Source organism: Chiloscyllium plagiosum, unplaced genomic scaffold (assembly GCF_037043375.1).
Source record: "Chiloscyllium plagiosum isolate Xiang-an unplaced genomic scaffold, Cpla_swu_hap1 HiC_scaffold_25, whole genome shotgun sequence".
NCBI lineage: Eukaryota > Metazoa > Chordata > Chondrichthyes > Orectolobiformes > Hemiscylliidae > Chiloscyllium > Chiloscyllium plagiosum.
The window spans coordinates 51,819,149-51,843,957 of NW_028270163.1; the positions used below are offsets into that span (position 1 = coordinate 51,819,149).

General features: G+C 42.9%; 1 protein-coding gene across 3 annotated transcripts in view; it reads right to left on the minus strand.

The window, feature by feature from the left end:
* Window positions 1-24,809, minus strand: part of smurf2 (SMAD specific E3 ubiquitin protein ligase 2) — a 335,432-nt gene that overhangs the window by 117,867 nt on the left and 192,756 nt on the right. For all 3 annotated transcript variants that reach the window (XM_043715043.2, XM_043715044.2, XM_043715042.2), the window contains one exon: window positions 5,976-6,109. In XM_043715043.2, coding sequence (XP_043570978.1) covers window positions 5,976-6,109 — 134 coding nt within the window. The remainder of the gene's footprint in view (window positions 1-5,975; window positions 6,110-24,809) is intronic.

Sequence of the window (24,809 nt, forward strand, 5' to 3'; positions counted from 1 at the left end):
CGTTTACTACAAAACCCACAGACTCCCATAATTACCTGGACTACACCTCCTCCCATCCAGTATCCTCCAAGAACTCCATCCAATTCTCCCAATTCCTTCCCCACATCTGCTCAGACAAGGAGACATTCCACTCCCAAGCATCCCAGATATTCACCTATCCTCCCTCTATCATCCAGACAGCCCTCCACCGCACCATCTCTATTCCCATTCCATGGCTCTAAATTCCCCCCCCTCCAAATGCAATAAAGACAAGAGTCCCCCATGTCCTCACTTACCACCCCACCGTCTCTGCATCCAACACATCATCCTTAAACACTTCCACCAACTCCAACTAGACTCCACCACCAAAAACATTTTCCCCTCCCCACCCCTCTCTACCTTCCACAAGGACCATTCCCTTCAACATTCCTTGTTCAGCGCCACTCTCTGCACCAAACCCCCGGACACCTTCCCCTGCAGCCGGAAATGATACAAAATCTGCCTGCACACCAGCCCCCTCAGCTCCATCCAGGGGCCACAAACAGTCCTTCCAGGTGAAACTGCCTCTCTTCCAACCTAGTTTACTGCATCAGGTGCTCCCGACGTGGTCTTCTCTACATTGGGGAGACCAAACGTAAACTTAGGGAACAGTTCAGCGAGCAACTTAGCCAGGCCCATAGGGGCCGACCGGACCTCCCAATCACCGCTCATTTCAATTCCCCTAACCACTCCTTTCCGACATGACCATCCTTGGCCTCCTCCACTGCCACAATGAACCAAACCGCAAATTGCAGGAACAACACCTCATCTTCTGCATGGGCAACCTACAACATTGAGTTCTCCAATTTCAAATAATTTCCCTTCCCATCCCCTAACTCCCTTCCCAGCCTCTACCCCTCCCCCTCCCTTCCAACAACTGGATTCATTCCTCCCATTGACCAACCAGGTCATACCCTCTACCTGTCTTCACCTATCCCCATCACCCCCTTTATCTGCAGCTCCCCCTATATCCACCCCCAGTCCCAAAGAAGGGTTACACCCGAAACGTTGACTTCTCCACCTGAATTGATGCGGGCTGGCCTTGTGTGTTCTTCCAGCCTCCTGCCTGTCTACTTTGGATTCCAGCATCTGCAGTTTTTTGGTCTTTAAACAGCATAAGCAGCAAGTGATAGTCAGAGCTGAGCAATCCATCAACCAATGGAACCGATCTAAGCTCTGCAGCCCTGCCACATCCAGTCGTGAATTGTGATGGACAATTAACAACTTACTGGAGGACGAGTCTCCATTAATATCCCCATCCTCAATGATGGAAGAGCCCAGGCCATCAGTGCAAAAGAGAAGGCTGAAGCTTTTGCAGCAATCTTCATCCAGAAGTGCTGAATGGCTGAACTATCTCAACTTCCACCAATGGTCCCCAGCATTACAGATACCAGTCTTCAGCCAATTCGATTCACTCCACATGATATCGAAAAACTGTTGGAGACACTGGATATTGCAAAGGCTATGGACCCTGACAACATTCCAGCAATAGTACTGAAGACTTGTGCTCCAAGCTGTTCCAGTACAGTTACAATACTGGTGTCCACCCAACAATGTGGAAAATTGCCCAGGCATGTCCTGTACATAAAAAGCAGGATAAATCCAATCTGGTCAATTACCTCTCCATCAGGCTACTCTTGATCATCAGTAAAGTGCTGGAAGGTGTGATCAACAGTGCTATCAAGCAGCACCTGCTCAGCAATAACTTGCTCAGTGATGCACAGTTTGGGTTCCGCCAGGGCCACTCAGCCCTGGACTTCATTACAGCCTTGGTTCAAACATGGTCAAAACAGCTGAATTCCAGAGGTCAGATAAGAGTGACAGCCCTTGGTATCAAGGAGCCCGAGCAAAACTGGAATCAATGGGTATTGGGGGCAAACCTTCTGGTGATTGGACCTGACACATTGGAAGATGGTCATGGTTGTTGGAGGTCAGTCATCTCAGCTCCAGGACAACTCTGCAGGAGTTCCTCAGGGCAGTGTCCTCGGCCCAACCATCTTCAGCTGCTTCATCAAGGGCCTTGCCCTTATGATTGAAGGAGAGTAGGGATGTTCACCGATGATTGCACAATGCTCAGCACCATTCACGACTCCTCAGTCCATGTTCAAATACAGCAAGATATGGACAATATCCCGGCTTGGGCTGACAAATGGCTAATAACATTCACACCACACAAATGCCAGGCTATGACCATCATAAACAAGAGACAATCTAATCACTGCCCCTTGGAATTCCACACTGTTGCCATTACTGAATCCTTCCCCCACCCCACCCCCCCTCATCAACATCCCAGAGGGGGTATCATTGACCAGAAACTAATTCATCACATAAACACAGTGGCTATAAGAGCAGGTCAGAAGCTAGGAATACTGCGGTGAGTAACTTGCCTCCTGACTCCTCAAAGCCTGTCCACTATTTAGAAGGCAAAAGTCAGGAGTGTAATGGAATATTTCCCACTTGGCTGGATGAGTGCAGCTCAAACAACAGAATAGCGGGTGCATGGAATGCACGGCCAGCAGTATTTGTAGAATCAGATACATTACGGGCACATAAGCGACTCTTGGATAGGCACATGGATGATAGTAAAATGTCGGGCACGTAGGTTAATTTGATCTGAGTGCAGGATGAAAGGTCGCCACAACATTGATTGTTATGTTCAAAACTTAAGAAACTTGAGACCATTCAGGACAAAGCAGCCTGCCTGATTGGCACCATAACCACAAGCATCCACTCCCTCCATCACTGATGCTCAATAGCACCAATGCATACTATGTACAAATGCACTGCAGAAATTCACCAAAGATCCTCAGACAGTATCTTCCAAACCCATGACCACTTCCATCTAGAAGGGCAAGGGCAGCAGACACCTTCAAGTCCCCCCCAAGCCACTCACCATCCTGACTTCGAAATAAATTGCCCTTTCTTCACTGTTGCTGGGGCAAAATCCTGGAATTCCCTCCCTAATGGCATTGTGGGTCAACCCACAGCAAGTGGACTGCAGTAGTTCAAGGAGGCAGCTCATCACTACCTTCTCAAGGGATGGGCAATAAAATGCTGGTCAGCCAGCAACACCCACATCCCACAAATGAATATTAGAAGAAAGATATAGTCAAATGGAAAAAGGCAGACTGATTAGGAAGAAACAATACAGACTTTGAAACAGGAAACCATGTTTAATGCTGCCCTGTTTTGTGGAGAGATAATAGAAAAGTTTGATAAGGATACTGCTATTGATGTGGTGTACATGGACTTCCAGAAGGTGCCTGATACAGTGCGACATAAAGTATAGCATGAGAATAATATACTTCATAGAATAAAAGTTACAGGAGCAAAGTGCATACAAAATTAGCTAGGTGATTATTAACGCACAGTAATGATCAATGGATATTTATCATGCTAGAGGAAGGTTTGTAGTGGAGTTCCCCAGGGGTTCTGTTGAGACACCTTGCTTTCAAAGTTGCGGACGGTACAAAACTTGGAAGAATTCTAAACAAAGAGAATGCTGCAGAACTTCAGAAGAACATCGACAAGTTGGTGGAGTAGACGGATAGGTGGCTGATGAATGTTAATGTAGAGAAGTGTGAGGTAATGCCTTTCAGTAAGAAAATTATGAACAGACAATTAAACAGAAGGTGTATAACTTTAAAGGAGATGCAAGAGCACAGGAACCCAAGCGCATATGTGCAGAAAGCAGTGAAGGTGAAGAAAGCAATTAGTAAAGTATACGGTACCCGGGATTTTATTAATAGTAGCAGTGAGTACAAGAGGAAGGATGCGATGCTCAACTTATATAGAACATATATTAGGTCTCAGCTACAATACTGTGTACAGTTTTGGTGCCAGGCTATAGGAATGATGTGAACAAGTTGCATTGAGTGGGAAAGAAATTTACAAGAGTGGTTCCAGGGGTGAGAAATTTCAGTTGAGGTTTGATTGGAGAAATTGGGTCCGTTCTTCTTGGAAAGGCGACGACTAAGAAGAGCTCTGATAGATTCAAAATTATGAGGGGTTTAAATAAAGGAGATAGGGATAAACCACTGCCACTCTCAAAAGGATCAACAGCAAAACAGCAGAGATGTAAAATGATTTGCAGGAGAAGCAAATGCAAGGTGAGAAAATATTTTTTCATTCTTGTCTGGAATACACTGCTTGGAAGAGGAGTGAAGGTAGTTTCAATCGAGGCATTTAAGAGGGCATTGGATAACCATTAAAAAGAATGTTAAGTCACAATACTCAGAGAGCCAGTCAGACTTGATGAGCTAAATGGTCTCCTTCTCCACCACTTCTGTGAAAAGATAGGGAGATGAAGAGAGTGCAGAAGAATAGGTATTATAGAATATGGAAACCCATTCGCAAGTTAACATTTTGGAATCTTTAAGAATAAAACAATAAGATATATGACTCTATGACTCTATATAGGAGCATAAAGTAGGCCATTCAGCCCATCGAGTCTGCTCCGCCATTCAATCATGACTGATAAGTTTCTCAACCCCATTCTCCCGCTTTCTCCCCATAACCCTTCACTACCTTGACAATTGAGAACCTATCCATCTCCATCTTAAATATACTCAATGACGTGGCCTCCACAGCGTTCCATGGTTGTGAATTCCTGGCCGAAGAAATTTTTCCTTATCTCCGTTCTACAAGGTCTTTTCTTTACTCTAAATCTGTGCCCTCAGGTCCTAGTCTCTCCCACCAATGGAAACAGCTTCTCAACATCTACTCTGTCCAGGCCATTCAGTATTCTGTAAGTTTAAATTAGATCCATGCTCATCCTTCTAAGCTCCACTGCATATAGACCCAGAGTCCTCAAACGTTCCTCATATGTTCAGCTTTTCATTCCTGGGACTATTCTCGCGAACCTCCTCTGAACATGCTCCAGGGCCAGTACATCCTTCCTGATCATGGGGCCCACAACTGCGCAGAGTACTCCAAATGTGGTCTGACCCGAGCTGTAGAGCCTCAGAAGTACATCCCTACTTTTATATTCAAGTCCTCTCAAAATAAATGCCAACATTGCGTTTGCCTTCCTAAGTACGGATTCAACCTGCAAGTTTACCTTTCGAGAGAATCCTGGACTAGAACTCCCAAGTCTCTTTCCACTTCAGACTTCTGAATTTTCTCCCCATTTAGAAAATTATCCATGCTTCTATTCTCCCAACCCAAGTGCATGATCTCACACTTTCCCACGTTGTACTCCATCTGCCATTTCTCAGCCCACTCTCCTAACCTATCCAAATCCTTCTGCAGCCTCCCGCTTCCTCAACACTACCCGCCCCTCTATCTATCTATCTTTGAATCATCTGCAAACCAAGCCAGAACACCCTCAAGTACCTTCATCTATATCATTAATGTGTAAAGGAGATTAATCACTGAATCTACACTCAGTTTTGAAATTTAACAGTTATGAGTACATAAGTCTCCTTTAATTTTACAGGAATACAGAAGCTATAGGGCTTTGACATTGGGACTAAAGCCTCAGCGAACCAATGTCAACCTGCCAAATGTTCCTCCCTATGGGAAGGTTGTTAGATATCATTTGATACTACTAAAGAACTGTAATAACTGACAATTTGACTGGAAAGAAATCAAACTATTTCGTTCCATTCATTTTCACTGGACAAACTGGACATCAGTACTCAAATAATGTACTTTTCTTCATATTTCAACTGGATGACGCAAATTTAAGTTAGTGAACAATCCAAAGTGCCACAGAAACACAATTTGCATTATTCATGTCTCTCAAAAGGCAATGTTTCACAAGGGTGAAATCCAGATTAACATTTATGTAAGCATGCAATCAGTTTGCTATTGTTTTTCAGAATGGTTACATCTTTCCAAAATAATTAATATTGAATTAAATTTAAAAGCTGCAAGGTAAGTCATTAAAGACAAATTTAATAAAGATCTGGATTACTATCAGATTTCTTCTTGTTATTTAAACTGTTTATACTTACAACCAGTATCTTTAAGGCGATTGATGGCATTAGAAAGGAGTCGCACACAACCAAGGAAGCCTGCGCCCTGTTTTTTATGAATTTTCTTGTGATTCCAAATGCTGATCGTTATAGAATCTGATCTCCCAATATATCTGGAAACAATAAAAAGGTATTAAAATTATATATTAATAATAAAAGTAATTTAAAATCTAAAAGAACTGCAAATGCTGTAAACCATAGACAAAAATAGAAATTGCTGGAAAGGCTCAGCAGGTCTGACAGCATCTGAGGAGAGAAGTCAGAGTTGACGTTTTGGATTGAGTGACCCTCCCTCAGAACAAAAGCAATTTGTTTGCTTTTCTTTTCAAGTCAATTTTGATCAAAATAAAGGCAAACATTCTGTGGATGCTAGAGTTCCTTAACAAAAAGAAAAAGTGCTGGAGGACCTGAGAAGTCTGCCAACAGCTGCAGAGAGAGGAGCAGAATGGATCTTTTGAGTCCAAGACAGGTCGTTCTGCGATTTCTGCTACAGGTGCATTTCGTCAATGCAAATTCACTGTAACGCGATTGACAAATTGGGGACACAGTTTCTAAAGCTCAAACTTTTAAAGCGTGTATTGGTTATAATGCGACTCCAGTCCCATTAATTTAAATGTTACTGCTATTATGCAATTTTCTTATAATGGGATTGCACAAGAATGGAACTACTATATTATGGCATAATCAACTGGATGACTCTTCTCACTCCAACTACTTGCTTTGACCTCTTGTCCTCAATTATTTATTTTTCTATGCTACATACCACCCAAGAGAGCAGACAGATTGCACTACGCCAGCTGCCTACAGGAATACAGATCTAACAGCAGAACATTCAGCTCTGTTCTGTCAAACAATTAGATCGTGGCCGACCTACATCCTCATTTCATTCACCAGTGTTGGCTCCATAATCCCTTAATATCATCAAGGGATAAATCTGCCTCTAGTTTAAAATTATCAATTGAAGTAGTAGCCTTTGCTTTTTCAGAAAGTGTGTTTCACATTTCTACCATTTTGAGCACAAAGAAGTGTTTCCTAATTTGTCTGAATGGCCTGGTTCTGATTTTAAGGTAATGATTTCTTGTCCTAAACCCCCCACCACCATTTGAAAAGTCTATCTACATAACAATGCCATTCTAAACCCTCAAACCTCAATCAAATCACTCCATAATCTTGTACATTCCAGCAAACATAGTGTTAACTTTTGTGACCTCTGCTCATAACTGAATTCTTGGGATCCTAATAAAACTCTGGCAGATCTGATCTGCATCCCTCTCTCGACAATATATCTTCACCACAGTACAGTATCCAAAAATTGTACACCGTACTCTGGATGAGGTTCTGAGAAGTGCTGTAGATGTTATCACTCCTAACAATATGCAATTTTATTACTAAGTTCCCCACCACCTTCTATTTTGCTGAGACACACAGTTATCCAATGCCCAAAAAGTCTTTCCTTCTGGAGACATTGCAATCAATGCTGGCTATTTAACAACAGGCCGAATCACACCCAAATCTGATTCTACCCAATCCTCAGCTGGCAATGAAATGTGTACCATCTGAAAGTGTGTCCCTGCACAGCAAACAAAAACACAAGTTTTGACTGATTTTCATCTCCACATTGCAAAAGACAATGTCATATTATCTGGAATCAACTAACTACAGACTAACAATCAAATATTTGTTCATAGTCTTGTTATTTACATACTATTTTACAAACTAGGTTTTGGGCGAATCCATTTTGTTTCCTTTTATCGTTTTGTAATTCACCCGATATATTGTCCAATCCACTTCAATAAAACTGTTTCAAGAATCAATATTACTATCAAGAATAGATTAAACTGTTTAGATGCAACCAATACACGTGGCAGCATGAAATGCTTTTAACTGTATGCTTTTATTATATTTAATTTTAATAAGAAATCTCAAACATAGTTACAGTGCACAGTTGTGGTTCTTATCAAGTCTTAAAATAATTCAAGATTGTTTTCCCAATCAAGATATTAGTCAGCACTCCATAAGAACTTGAAGTGGACTTTTACCTTTCAAAGGATATTAACGTGAGTGGGTATAACCACTGCAGAGCTTTGTTTTACACAGCAGGTTGTTTTTGGCTTATTGTTCGATTCTTTCAAATAGTCCTGTCACCAGTCCTTTCCTTTCAATCCTGTGAAGTATTTACTTCCTTTTTTATATAAATTACACTTACAGGTAAATACATATAAGACAACAAACTTCAGCATTCTCTAAGCTAATTTGGTTTAAGGGGATGGTCCATCTTGCGAGAATGAAAAATAAAGCCAGAGCAGTTTAGAACAATTATTTAATTCCCAAATGGAGATCGCAACATTTGGCATTATCAGGAATTCATACAACTTGCAGGTGTAGGGACAAAACTTTGACATTTAACAAAAGGTCCTAGGGAGTGTTGCTGAACAAAGAGACCTTGGAGTGCAGGTTCATAGCTCCTTGAAAGTGGAGTCGCAGGTAGATAGGATAGCGAAGATAGCGTTTGGTATGCTTTCCTTTATTGGTCAGAGTATTGAATACAGGAGTTGGGAGGTCATGTTGCAGTTGTACAGGACATTGGTTAGGCCACTGTTGGAATATTGTGTGCAATTCCGGTCTCCTTCCTATCGGAAAGATGTTGTGAAACTTGAAAGGGTTCAGGAAAGATTTACAAGGATGTTGCCAGGGTTGGAGGATTTGAGCTACAACGAGAGACTGAACAGGCTGGGGCTGTTTTCCCTAGAGCGTCGGAGGCTGAGGGGTGACCTTATCGAGGTTTACAAAATTATGAGGGTATGGATAGGGTAAATAGGCAAAGTCTTTTCCCAGGTTGGGGAGTCCAGAACTAGAGGGTATAGGTTTGGGGTGAGAGGGGAAAGATATAAAAGAGACCTATGGGGCAACCTTTTCACACAGAGGGTGGTACGGGTATGGAATGAGCTGCCAGAGGAAGTGGTGGAGGCTGGTACAATTGCAACATTTAAGAGACATTTGGATGTGAATAGGAAGGGTTTGGAGGGTTATGGGCCGGGTGCTGGCAGGTGGGACTAGATTGGGTTGGGATATCTGGTCGGCATGGACGGGTTGGACCGAAGGGTCTGTTTCCGTGCTGTACATCTTTATGACTCTAAAAAGAATTAATCATTACACCCTCTGGAAAAACTCTGAATCACTATATAAGCAACTTTGCTTTTAACTGTGCATATACATACTCTAGAAGTTCCTCTTAGTTTTACAGGAGCATCACCACCAAACATTGGCAGCTTCATCATTATTGCTAATGCAAAATCAAATGCAATATATTCTAAAATGGTTTATTTCAAAACAGCAATAAAGCAAATTTGGGTGTATGGTGTGAAAATTAAAGATAAATCAGAGATGTCTTATACAGTTATAGGAGCATCAAATGCAACTATGCTATGTTAAGAAAATACAAACATAACTTGAATTTTTATCAATCTTTATGAAAACTCTTCCTCGAGTGTCAACAATGAATATTACACATTAACAGAAAAATCATGTGTTAATTCCCTGGGGCACTCAAACTTTCCATTGGCAACTAATTCACAACAAAAAGGGAAGTTGAACATAGCACCAATGAAACTAATTTTAAAGCACCATAAAATACCAAAATGAAAATAATAGCTGCACAAAACCTTTGCCCTTATCAATTTTGTTTTTGAAACATTTATTTTAAATATTGCTTGAACAAAACTAAATGTTGAATTGTGTCAAAGAAAAAGCAGTGATTTTCTTAATTATATGCCGTGGTGTCTTTCAAATGCATGATACATTTGTCTCAAACACCACTTTATGAAATTGTGTCATGTTGATTGTTTGTAACTTTGTTCCTAGGAAAGGCAATAATACAGGGACAATCATGAATACCTGTCAATTTCCCAGAAAAACAAAACAAAACACTTGTGTTTAGTTGAATCACATAACATAGAAAAGAAATTTATCAGATGCAGAAAAAATATTTCAACTTCATTCTAAAACAAATTACACGTGAACAATGAAGGCAGCATCCTTATTCAGATGAATAGGTCAGTATTCCAAACATTGTGAAAAAAGTGAACCTGCTGCATCATTAACAATTTCTTTCCAATCTTCCTGCTACAAAACACTGTATATTTCAGAACTGCTGTTTGGATAATGAAGAGCTTATGCCCGAAACATCAACTCTTCTGCTCTTCTGATGCTGCCTGACCAGTTGTGCTTTTCTAGCACCACACTTTTCGAATCTGATCTCCAGCATCTGCGGTCCTCGCTTTCTCCCTGTTTAGATAATGCCAACAATACACATTTTGTGCAGAAACAATGCCTATTCATAAAGGTACACCCAATGAAATAATATGAGTAAAGGGATCTGGGAGTGCTAGTCGAGGATTCTCTAAAGGTAAACATGCAGGTTGAGTCCGTGATTAAGAAAGTGAACGCAATGTTGTCATTTATCTCAAGAGGGTTGGAATATAAAAGCACCTTTGTGCTACTGAGACTTTATAAAGCTCTGGTTAGGCCCCATTTGGACTACTGTGTCCAGTTTTGGTCCCCACACCTCAGGAAGGACATACTGGCACAGGAGCATGTCCAGCGGAGATTCACACGGATGATCTATGGAATGGTAGCTCTAACATACGAGAAACGGCTGAGGATCCTGGGATTGTATTCATTGGAGTTAAGAAGATTAAGGGGAGATCTAATAGAAACTTACAAGATAATACATGGCTTGGAAAGGGTGGACGCTAGGAAGTTGTTTCCGTTAGGCGAGGAGACTAGGACCCGTGGACACATCCTTAGAATTAGAGGGGGTAAATTCAGAACAGAAATGCGGAGACATTTCTTCAGCCATAGAGTAGTGGGCCTGTGGAATTCATTGCCGCGGAGTGCAGTGGAGGCCGGGACGCTAAATGTCACAAGGAATTGAGAGCTACGGGGCGAATGCGGGTAAGTGGAGTTGAAATGCCCATCAGCCATGATTGAATGGCGGAGTGGACTCGATGGGCCGAATGGCCTTACTTCGACTCCTATGTCTTATGGTCTTATGGAGTAAAGTCTTTACCCAGTCAGTACCACATTTAAATTCAATTTCTCAACCTTCCACAATCTTGCAGGTAGGGGGATATCGATGCATTGTTATTAACATTGACATTGTAGCAGAGCATCTTCTATTTTATAGCATTTGGGGTTAGATACAATTTAGATTGTATAAATCTCCCTGCCTAACTGCGAATGGTGAGATAAACTATGAGTTAATGATACACAGCAGTAAGCTTGTTCTCCACAACAAAGAAGATAATGGATTTCCAGGAAACACAAGCCATGTTTAGAAACTATAATTAAAGATTCACTTGGCTTTGTATACTGTACTTTCCATTCAATTCTGTGGTTAAAGTTTAGAGGAATACAGAAGACCATTTCACCTATAGTTATGAGGTTTGTAGTGTCAATCCAATTTGTTGACAAACTGATTAATGGTGGCCAACATGCAACACCTTACATTTATCTAAATTAAACTCCATCTGCCAGTCCTCGGCCCATTGACCCAGTTGATCAAGATTTCATTGTACTCTTAGATAACCTTTTTCACTGTCCACTACACCACCAATTTTGACATCACCTGTAAACTTACTAAGCATGCCTCCTACATTCTCGTCAAAATCATTTATATAAATGACAAACAGTAGGCCCAGCACTAATCCGTGCAGCACACCACTGGTTACAGGCCTCCAGTCTGAACAACAACCCTTTTCCACCACCCTCTGTCTCCTAACCTCAAGGAATTTTGTATCCAATTGGCCAGCTGTCCCTGGATCCCATGTGATCTAACATTATCATGCAGAACCTCATCAAAGGCTTTACCAAAATCCATGTACACAATGTCTATTGCTCTTTCTTCATCTTCTTGGTCACATCTTCAAAAAACTCAGTTTGGTGAGACATGACTTCCCATGCATAAAGCCATGCCAACTAACCCTAATTAGTCTTTGCCTTTCCAAATGTAAGCAAATCCAGTCTGTCAGAATCCCCTCCAACAACTTATCCACTCCTGATGTCAGATTCACCAGTCTATGGTTCCCTGGCTTTTCCTTGCAGCCTTTCTTAAATAATGGGACAACATTAGTCACCCTACAATCATAGCTGTAGATGATACAAATATCTCTCTGGAGATTTCATTTTCTTGCCTAGCTTTCCACGACGCTCTATGATACACTTGATCAGATCCTAGGGATTTATCCACCTTTATGTGTTTTAAGACATCCAGCACCTCCTCTGTAATGTGGACTCTTTTTCAAGACATTATTATTTATTTCCTCAAGTTCCCTAGCTTCCATTTCTTTCTCCAAAATAAACACAGACACAAACTGATGGCCTTGTTAATCTTTCAGGGGCCCTATTCTCTCCCTAGTTACTCTTTTCCCTTAATGTACCAGTAGAATCTCTGGTTTCTCCTTAACTTTATCTACCAAAGCTATCTCATGTCCCATTTTTGCCTTCCTGATTTCCCTCTGAACTGTACTCCTTTCCCCTTATATTCCTCAAGAGATTCGCTTGACCCCAGCTGCCTATACCTGACATATTTCCTGACCAGAGCCTCAATATCTCCAGTCATACAGTGTTCGTTACTCCTACCAACCTTGCCCTTCACTCTTACAGAAACATACTCTCATTATCTTACTTTTGAAAGCCTCCCACTTTCCAGTCATCCCTTTACCTGCGAACAGCCTATCCCAACCAACTTCTGAAAGTTCTTGTCTGATACGGTCAAAATTCACCTTGCTCTAACTTTTACACAAGGCCTATTGTTTTCCATCACTAATTTAAAACTAATAGAATTATGGCCACTGGTCCCAAAATACACCCCCACTAACACCTCAGTCACTTGTCCTGCCTTATTTCCCAAGAGAATGTTGAGTTTTGCTCCTACTCTAGTAGCGACATCTCCAGACTGATAAAGAAAATTTTCTTGAAGACATTTAACAAATGCCTCCACATCCAAGCCCTTAACACTATGGCAGTCCCAGTCCTTGTTTGGAAAGTTAAAATTCCCTACCATTTCAACCCTATTAATCTTATGGATATCTGATATCTCCTTACAACTTGCTCCTCAATTTCCTACTGACTATTTTCCCTGGAGCGTTGGAGGCTGAGGGGTGACCTTATACAGGTTTACAAAATTATGAGGGACATGGATAGGATAAATAGACAAAGTCTTTTCCCTGGGGTCGGGGAATCCAGAATTAGAGGGCATAGGTTTAGGGTGAGAGGGGGAAGATATAAAAGAGATCTAAGGGGCAACGTTTTCACGCAGAGGGTGGTCAGTGTTTGGAATGAGCTGCCAGAGGAAGTGGTGGAGGCTGGTATTTAAGTGGTGGAGATGTATATGAATAGGAAGGGTTTGGAGGGATATGGGCCAGGTGCTGGTAGGTGGGACCAGGTTGGGTTGGGATATCTGGTCAGCATGGACGGTTGGACCAAAGGGTCTGTTTCCATGCTGTACATCTCTATGACTCTCTGACTATTAGGGGGCCTCAAGTACAATCCCATCAAGGTGATCATCCCCTTCTTATTTCTCAGTTCCACCCATATAGCTTCACTGGACAATCCCCCAGGAATATTCTCAGACCTGCCGTGACATTTTCCCTAATTAAAAAAGCCGCTCACCCTCCTCTCATCTCCCTATCTTTCTTGCAATATCTATATGCCGGAACACTGAGCTACCAGTCCTGTCCCTCCTTCAGTCATGTTCCTGTAATAGCTAGAATTTCCTGGTTCCATGTTCCCATCCGTGCTGAGTTCATCTACCTTCCTCGTCAGGCCATTTGCACTGAAATAAATGCAGTTTAATTCATCGGTCTTACTTCATGCTCCACCATGCTCTGTCTGCTTTGTCTATTTAATTTGCTACCTTTAACTTCTGAACAAGCCTCAACCTTCTCTCTTTTCTCACTACTGTTTAGGGTCCCACCCCTCTCTGCCTAACTAGTTTAAAGCATCTCAAGCAGCATCAGCAAATCTCCCAGCCAGGATATTGATCCACATCCAGTTCAAATATAAAGCGTCTCTCTTGTACAGGTCACTTCTGTCCCAGATAATCCAGAAATTTGAATCCCTGCCCCCTGCACCAGGTCTTCAGCCATGCATTAATCTGCCTACCCTCTTATTCCTACTCTCACTAGCTCATGGCACCTGAAATAATCCAGAAATTACCACCCTTAAGGTCCTGCTTTTTAACCTCCTGCCAAGCTTCCTATATTCACTCTGCAGAACCTAATCCTTTTCTCCACCTACATCATTGGTACCAATATGTACAATGACCTCCAGCTGCTCATGCTCCCCTTTGAGAATTTGCTGCAACTGCTCAGGGACATCCTTGACCCTGGCACCAGGGAGCAAGACACCACCCTGAAATCTGGCTCATGACTGCAGAAACCCCTGTCTGCATCCCTGACTGGACAGTTCCCTATCACCATTGCTCACTTGGACCTTGTCATACTCTACTTAACAGCAGAGCCAGCCACGGTGCCCAAGACCTGGCAGGCACTGGAGTGTAGGGATACCCTTAGTGCTGCTAGAAAGGGAATTTCAACATTTTGATTCAGTAATAGTACAGGACCAGCAATACAGTTCCAGCTGAGAATGATTTGTAGCTTGGAGGGGAACTTCCAGTGTTGTCATGCATCTGTTGCCTTCCTCCTTCTAAGTGGCTGTGGTCATGGGTTTGGAAGATGATGTTGAGGGAATCTTGATGAGTTACTGCAGAGCTTGTTGTAGGATGATACACACTACTGCCACTGAGGGTTAATGATGAAAAAAATATGTTGGACAAGGTGTCAATCAAGTGGACTGCTTTGCCCTAGATGATTTAGAGTTTCTCAACTGTTGCTGAAGCATCCAAGCAAGCGAGGAGCATTCCATCACACTCCTGGCCTGTACTTGGTAGAAGGTTCACAAGCATTCCGGGAGACAAGAGACAAGTTATTTGGTGCAGGATGTCCAGCCTCTAAATTGTTCTTGCAGCCACAGCTTCTGTTTTTCATCCATGGCAACCCCCACTGAATGCTCATTATGATGGTTCAGCAATGGCAATATCACGAAAGGCTAAGGGTTTTGGTTACATATATTATTTGAAGATCATTGCCTGGCATTGGTGTGGCATGAATATAACTTGCCAATCATCAGCCTAAGCCTAAATATTGACACTTCATTGCCTGGGTGAATGGTGCTGAACTTGATGCAGTCATCAGTGAGTGAACATCTCCACTTCTGACAACATGATTGAGTAAAGGCCACTGGTGAAATGACTGAGATAGCTAGATCCAGGACCTGTTCTAGAGGTATGACTGGAAGCTCCACATTAGTATAGCGGTTAATACCACTGCCTGCCTTGTACACACCAGGGTGCAATTCACGGTTGGAAAGTGGCTGATTTTAGAGCAAATCACTACTCCAGAGGTGTGTCAAAGCATCTTTGAGCAGGTTAAGTAGAAAACATCTAAGCTGAACAGCTTAGGGAGTACTTAAGGTGCATCGGTAGAGTCCTCGCCTCTGGCCTAGAAGATCTGGATTCAAATACAACCTGCTCTGGAAGTGTGTAGTAACACCTCTGAAGACAAAATATCTAGTCAGATTAGAGATTAACAGGTTGTTTTAAAAAAAAAATCACAAGCTTGTGCAGGTCAAAGCTCGAGATTTCAAATAAACCTGTTGGACTATCACCTAGTGTTGTGTGACTAATGACTTTGTCCATCCCAGTCCAACACTGGCACCTCTACATTGAGAAAACATCTAAGCTGAGGATCATATGATTAACCTCAAGCAACCACAACTATCTTCCTTTGTGCTCAATAGGAATCCCACCAACAGTAAATACACCAATGGGTAATCACAAAGTAAAGAGGGACAACTCAAAGACTATGATGGTCATTCCTAACAACAGTGTCAAGGACAAATGCATAACTGACAGATAAATTGTTAAGATGATGATCAAGTAAGTCTCCCTCTCTTGTTGGTTGCTTCACCACCTGCTCAACTCAACCTAGCAGCCATGTCCTTTATGGCTTGACGAGTCATAGTGCTTTCATGCCATTCTTGGTAATGGACATTGAAGTAATTCACCTCACCCCCACCAGGTACATTGTGTCCTCAGCATTCTCAATATCTCTGCCACGTGGTGCCCACAAGAAGAATACCAATTAATCAGCCAAAGGTCAGTTGATGGTAACCAGCAGGTTTCCTTGCCAATTTCTGACTTGACAACATGAGATTTTTAAAGTCCAAGTTAACTTTGAGGGTAATTCATTTCCAGCCGTGTACCACCTTTCCCTCCACCTCTGGTAGATGTGCCCTGCTGTGGGACAGGAAATATTCAGTGGTATTGTCTGGAACATCTTTTTGAAAGTCAATAATTCTGTCACCATGACAATGTCAGTGGGACATCTCCTTCAATTTTGGCTTAAGTCCGCACATGTAGATAAGGGTATGTTTTTGTAGGGTCAACAAGGCTGGGTGTGCTGCGATTGATTCCAGTGTTCAGGTCAATGCCAGCGAGTCTGGACAGCTTCATTCCTTTATGATTTTGTAGTGACTTTTCAGCAATTAGGTGGCTTGCTGGGCCTGTTCAGAGGGCACTTAAGAGTTAAGTGAATGATTATAAATCTGGAATATATAAAGGGAAAAAGTGAGGACTGCAGACACTGGAGATCAGAGTTAAGTGTGTGGTGCTACAAAAGCACAGCAGGTCAGGCAGCATGCATGGAGCAGGAGAATCAACATTTCGGGCATAAGCCCTTCATCAGCAAAGTGGTATAAAGGTTAGATTGGGTAAGGAAGGAAGATTTTCTTTATTGAAGGTCATCAGTGAACCAAATGGCTTTTTACAACAATTGACGCAGGTTTATCGTCACCATTGGATTAGCTTTTAATTTCAGGTTTATTAACTGGATCAAAACATCTTCAGCTGTCTTGGCAATAACTGAATCTATCTCCCGGAGCATGCTTGAGCACGTTTTTTGCTTCCATCGCCAGGTCTGGCAGTGAATTCTATATCCTCTACTCAGAAGGTTTTGTCCTGTTTCAGTCCCAAATTTCTGACATTTGATCTAGTGTCCTTGTTACCTCTAAAATCGACTTTCCCAATCCTCTCATCAGCTTACACTCTTTCACCCTCTATAAATTCAAACTTATGCAAAGCTTCTACAGGCTGTATACTAACTTGCTTCAGGTTCAGTTCACATCTGTGCTTGATGACCTATATTGATTCCTGATTCCACAACATCGCCATTTTAAAATTCAACTTGTGATATTTTTATGATTTCTAATCTGGTCCTGTCTAGTCTTTCCCATCTCTAATTACTACCTAAAACCTACAGACTATAACCTTCTCTTTTCCAATTCTAACCACAAGCACACAGCTGACCTTAATGCTTCCATGTCATGCCTGTTGAAGGCACTTCCTTCAGACATCTTGGCTAAGCCTCTCCATCTCTCTTTCTTCCTACAAGTAGCTATCTATTTAACCAAGATTTTGATTCTTAGATTAGATTACTTACAGTGTGGAAACAGGCCCTTCGGCCCAACAAGTCCACACCGACCCATTCCCCTACATTTACCCCTTCACCTAACACTACGGGCAATTTAGCATGGCCAATTCACCTAACCTGCACATTTTTGGACTTTGGGAGGAAACCAGAGCACCCGCAGGAAACCCACACAGACACGGGGAGAATGTGCAAACTCCACACAGACAGCTGCCTGAGGTGAGAATTGAACCTGGTTCTCTGGCGGGTTCAGCACCAAATTAGCTTCCATCTATCACAGTGAGTTGTTTTTCCATTTAAAAGGCATTACATAACCACAAATATTTAGATATTTACGTCATGTTTACACTGTACTTTGAAAGCATATTATAGTCACAGAGAAAAATAAAAGTACAATGGAAACTTTGAAATGCTCATTATCTCTCTATGCACCCAATTAAAAGCAAGGGGGTATTTGGGCTGCTACACTTAGACTCAGGAGTTTCATGGGGTGAGGGAGGGAATGGCTGGACAAGACGTCTTCAATTAGAAGTATATTTCTGCAAAGTGTATATATGCAAATGTTGGGTGAAAAGTAGATAGGCCTCCTCTGATGTTCTATGCAAGTTAGAAGTTCACTGACTTGCTCCAAACTTAAGCTACTTCAAGAGTAGTTGTTTGAGTGATGTACAATAATTGATGTACCTCAGGGAATCTCTGGTTGCATACTTCACAAATTTTGTAGGCATTAGTGGGTACTGCAGATGCTGGAGATTAGAGTCAAGATTAGAGTGGTGCTGGAAAAGCACAGCAGGTCAGGTGGCCTCAGAGCAGCAGGAAAAATTGACATTTCAGGCACAAACTCCAGCTATGCCGGTCTCTTCGTCGGCTATGTAGAACAGTCCATCTTCCGTAGTTACACCGGCACTACTCCCCACCTTTTCCTCCACTACATTGATGACTGCATCGGCGCCACCTCATGCTCCCACAAGGAGGTTGAACAGTTCATCAATTTCACCAACACAATCGACCCCGACCTTAAATTCACCTCGATCATCTCTGACACCTCCCTCCCCTTCCTGGACCTCTCCATCTCAATCAACAATGACCGACTCAACACTGATATTTTTTACAAACCCGACTCCCACAGCTACCAGGATTACACCTCCTCCCACCCTACCTCCTGCAAAAACGTCATCCCATTTTCCCAATTCCTCCGCCTCGCCACATCTGCTCCCAGGAGGACGAGTTTCACCACAGAACACACCAGATGGCCACCTTCTTCAAAGACCACAACTTCCCCTCCCATGTTGTTGAACATGCCCTCCAACGGGTCTCATCCACATCCTGCACCTCCGCCCTCGAACCCCACCCCTCCAACCGCAACAAGGACAGAACCCCCCAGTCCTCACCTTCCACCCCACCAACCTCTGCATAAATCGCATCATCCACTGACATTTCCACCACTTCTAAACGGACCCCATCACTACGGACATATTTCCCTCCCCACCCCTATCCGCTTTCTCCCTCCGCGACTACCTGGTCAAGTCCATGCCCCAAAACAACCCAACCTCCCCTCCCGGCACCTTCCCTTGCCACTGCAGGAATTGCAAAACCTGCACCCACACCTCTATCTAAGGCCCCGAAGGAGCCTTCCAGATCCAAAGTTTCACCTGCACTTCCACACATCACTTATTGTATCTGTTGCTCCCGATGCAATCTCCTCTACATTTTTTTTAAGATTTCCTACAGTGTGGAAGCAGGCTCTTCGGCCCAACAAGTCCACACCGACCCTCTGAAGAGCAACCCACCCTGACTAGTGCACCTATCACTACGGGCAATTTAGCATGGCCAATTCACCTAATCTGCACATCTTTGGACTGTGGAAGGAAACCGGAGCACCCGGAGGAAACCCACGCAGACACGGGGAGAATGTGCAAACTCCACACAGACAGTTGTCTGGAGGCAGGAACTGAACCCGGGTCCCTGGCGCTGTGAGGCAGCTGTGCTAACCACTAAGCCACCGTGCCGCCCTATTGGGGAGACCGAACACCTTCTCGCAAAGCGCTTCAGAGAACATCTTCGGGACACCCACACCAATCAACCCCATCTACACATTGCCAAATATTTCAACTCTCCCTCCCACTGTGCTGAGAACAAACAGGTCCTGGGCCCCCTCCAACGCCACTCCCTCACCACCCGATTCCTGGAGGAAGAATGCCTCATCTTCTGCCTCGAGACTCTTCAACCTCAAGGCATCAATGTAGACTTCACCAGTTTCCTCATTTCTCCTCCCCCCACCTAACCCCAGTTCCAACCTTCCAACTCAGCACAGTCTTCATGACCTGTCCCACTTGTCAATCTTCCTTCCCACCTATCTGTTCCACCCTCCTTCTGACCTATCGCCTTCACCCCCATCTCCATCCACCTATTGCACTCTCAGCTATCTCCTTCTCAGCTATCTTCTCCACAGCCCCACCATCCTCCCATTTAAGTCTCCACCCCCGAGGCTCCCAGCCTCATTCCTGATCAAAGGCTTTCACCCAAAACGTCGATGTTTCCTGCTCCTCGGATGCTGTCTGACCTGTTATGCGTTTCCACTCTAATCTACAAATTTTATGTCCACCAATTGGGTTTACTGCATATATGACAGAAAGTAAAATCAAATAGGGCGGTTTTGGTGAAGGGGAAGGAATCACCATGAGAAAATCAGGTTTTAGCAAGACCCAGAATGTAAACTTGTTTATGCAGTAAAAAAGTTGGGAATCCAAAACAAAATAATTGAAGGTGAGTGCAACTGGGAGGTGGTGTCCAAGGTTAATCACAAAGAAATATGGGCAGTGAGATAGTATACGAGAGAGAAATGAGACAGCCAAATTAGATATTGGAATATGCCAGGATAGTTGCACAAAAAAAATTCCAGATTATTCATGGGAAACGCGAGAGACAATTATAGAGTCATAGAGATGTACATCATGGAAACAAACCCTTCAGTCCAACCCATCCAGATATCCCAACCCAATCTAGTCCCACTTGCCAGCACCCAGCCCATATCCCTCCAAACCCTTCCTATTCATATACCCATCCAAATGCCTCTGAAATGTTGCAATTGTACCAGCCTCCACCACATCCTCTGGCAGCTCATTCTATACATGTACCACCCTCTCACCATAAACCTATGCCCTCTAGTTCTGGACTCCCCCACCCCAGGGAAAGACTTTGTCTATTTATCCTATCCATGCCCCTCATAATTTTGTAAACCTCTATAAGGTCACCCCTCAGCCTCCAACACTCCAGGGAAAACAGCTCCAGCCTATTCAGCCTCCACCTGTAGTTCAGATCCTCCAACCCTGGCAACATCCTTGTAACATCTTTTCTGAACCCTTTCAAGTTTCACAACATCCTTCCGATAGGAAGGAGACCAGAATTGGTCGCAATATTCCAACAGTGGCCTAACCAATGTCCTGTACAGCTGCAACATGACCTCCCAACTTCTGTACTCAATACTCTGACCAATAAAGGAAAGCATACAAAACGTCTTCTTCACTATCCTATCTACCTGCAACTCCACTTTCAAGGAGCTATGAACCTGCACTCCATGGTTTCTTTGTTCAGCAACACTCCCTAGGATCTTACCATCAAGTGTATAAGTCCTGCTAAGATTTGCTTTCCCAAAATGCAGCACCTCTCATTCATCTGAATTAAACTCCATCTGCCACTTCTCAGCCCATTGGCCCATCTGGTCCAGATCCTGTTGTAATCTGAGGTAACCCTCTTCGCTGTCCACTACACCTCCAATTTTGGGGTCATCTGCAAACTTACTAACTGTACCTCTTATGCTCGCATCCAAATCATTTATGTAAATGACAAAAAGTAGAGGGCCCAGCACCGATCCTTGTGGCACTCCACTGGTCACAGGCCTCCAGTCTGAAAAGCAACCCTCCACTACCACCCTCTGTCTTCTACCTTTGAGCCAGTTCTGTCTCCAAATGGCTAGTTCTCCCTGTATTCCATGAGATCTAACCTTGCTATCCAGTCTCCCATGGGGAACCTTGTCGAACACCTTACTGAAGTCCATATAGATCACATCTACCGCTCTGCCCTCATCAATCTTCTTTGTTACTTCTTCAAAAGACTCAATCAAGTTTGTGAGACATGATTTCCCACGCACAAAGCCATGTTGACTATCCCGAATCAGTCCTTGCCTTTCCAAATACATGTACATCCTGTCACTCAGGATTCCCTCCAACAACTTGCCCACCACCGAGGTCAAGCTCACCGGTTTACAGTCCCTAGCTTGTCTTTACCGCCCTTCTTAAACAGTAGCACCACTTTTTCCAACCTCCAGTCTTCCGGCACCTCACCTGTGACTATCGATGATACAAATATCTTAGCAAGAGGCCCAGCAATCACTTCTTTAGCTTCCCACAGCGTTTTTGGGTACACCTGATCTGATCCTGGGGATTTACCCACCTTTAACCGTTTCAAGACATCCAGCATTTCCTCCTCTGTAATCTGGACATTTTGCAAGATGTCATCATCTATTTCCCTACAGTCTATATCTTCCATATCCTTTTCCACAGTAAATACTGATGCAAAATATTCATTTACTATCTCCCCCATTTTCTGTGGCTCCACACAAAGGCCGCCTTACTGATCTTCGAGGGGCCCTATTCTCTCCCTAGTTACCCTTTTGTCCTTAATATATTTGTACAAACCCTTTGGATTCTCCTTAATTCTATTTGCCAAAGCTATCTCATGTCCCCATTTTTCCCTCCTGATTTCCCTCTTAAGTATACTCCTACTTTCTTTATACTCTTTTAAGGATTCACTCGATCTATCCGGTCTATACCTGACATATGCTTTTTAAGAAAAGAATTCAGGGAGAATTGAGCAGGAAAATAGCCATGTTAAATGATTAGCAAGAGAACATACAACATTTAGTCTCAGACAGTCAGGCTGATTGGGAGAGCTAATTTGCTGACAAGGGATCAGGAAAACATAGGGAGAATCAAGGAAGCAGAACTGAAGACTGCAATGGTACCCATTATGTGCAAGGTGGCAGAAGCAACCAGGTTACATTAGCAACAATAGGAATAGAAGAGCTCCAGTGCACCTTAATTTCTGCAGCTTCAGTGAACTGTGTTCAGCATTAGTTGTACGAATGGGGAGCTCTACAAAATAGCATCTTTTGTTTTCTAGGTGGAAGAATTCATCTCCATCATCCAGCCTACTATTTTAATGCTCCAGAGAAACGTTACATCGGGGTCAAAACAGTAACAACATTGGGAGTCAAAAACAATAAAACCGAAGAAAATCCTTGGTATTAGATCAATGGTTTAATTGCTTTATAGTGTAGTGAAGTAAATACACTGTGCAAAAGTTATTTGAATTATACAACTTAAATTAAGTTTCATTTGGAGAACCACACGATTGTGAATTACATGCAGTATTAAAAGAAGAATCCTTGCTTCATATAAGCAGGATGAAAAGTGTGACAAAAGACTAATTGCTTCCCCCATTAGAAAAATGGCAACTGTCTATTAAAATAACCCAAAGCTCATTTCTGCCTAACTATTAGTCTTACAGCAACTTTTATTTTTAATTAGCTTAGATCTCATTACTGCACTTGAAAGTACAGAACCCTGCTGTTGTAATCCACTTTAATCAGAATGTACAAGAAAACCCAAACAGCTTCTTTGCATAGTAAAAATATTTAAACGCTGAATATGCTATGGAATAAGTCACTAATAATTACAGTTTCAGCTGTAACACATGCAAACAACATAACATGATCTAAATTTTATTAACAACACCTGGCAATGTGTCTTGTGCTTAATCATGTAGCATGTTTTTGAAGTTTTTACTCCTCCAGCAAACAGAAAAGGAAGTTGCGTTTTCTTTGGCATATCAGGCACTCTCGTGGTTAGATACAGCTTGATTAAATGCAACAAAAAAGTTGTACTTTCTATTCTGCACCAACAAAATGTCTGGATCTAAATTATATGACATCAACATGACATTTTTCTGTGCCAATTTAGGACAAAATTAAAGAGCATGTAATTTTTTGAGGATGTAACTATGAAGTTGGACGAGGGAAATCCAGTAGATGTAGTGTACCTGGACTTTCAGAAAGCTTTTGATAAAGTCCCACACAGGAGGTTAGTGAGTAAAATTAGGGTGCATGGTATTGGGGGCAAAGTACTCGATTGGATTGAAAATTGGTTGACTAATAGGAAACAAAGGGTAGTGATAAACTGCTCCATTTCGGAATGGCAGGCAGTGACCAGTGGGGTACCGCAGGGATCCGTGCTGGGACCACAGCTTTTTACAATATGTTCATGATATAGAAGATAGTATCAGCAATAACATTAGCAAATTTGCTGATGATACAAAGCTGGGTGGCAGGGTGAAAAGTGATGAGGATGTTAGGAGATTACAGGGTGACCTGGACAAGTTAGGTGAGTGGGCAGATGCATGGCAGATGCAGTTTAATGTGGATAAATGTATGGTTATCCACTTTGGTAGCAAGAACAGGAAGGCAGACTACTACCTCAATGGAATCAATTTATGTAAAGGGGCAGTACAGAGAGATCTGGGTGTTCTTGTACACCAGTCAATGAAGGTAAGCATGCAGGTACAGCAGGTAGTGAAGAAGGCTAATAGCATGCTGGCCTTCATAACAAGAGGAATTGAGTACAGAAGCAAAGAGGTGCTTCTGCAACTGTACAGGGCCCTGGTGAGATCACACCTGGAGTACTGTGTGCAGTTCTGGTCTCCAAATTTGAGAAAAGACATTCTGGCTATTGAGTGAGTGCAGCGTAGGTTCACGAGGTCAATTCCTGGAATGGCAGGATTACCTTACACTGAAAGACTGAAGCGACTGGGCTTGCATACCCTTGAGTTTAGAAGATTGAGAGGGGATCTGATTGAGACACATAAGATTATGAAAGGATTGGACACTCTGGCAGTAGGAAACATATTTCCACTGATGGGTGAGTGCCGAAGCAGAGGACACAGCTTAAAAATACGGGGTAGACCATTCAGGACAGAGCTCAGGAGAAACTTCTTCACCCAGAGGGCAGTGGTGGCTGTATGGAATGCTCTGCCCCAGAGGGCAGTGGAGGCCCACTCTCTGGATTCATTTGAGGAGTTGGATAGAGCTCTCAAAGATAGTGGAATCAAGGGTTATGGAGATAAGGCAGGAACAGGATACTGATTAGGAATGATAAGCCATGATTATATTGAATGGCGGTGCAGGCTCGAAGGGCTGAATGGCCTACTCCTG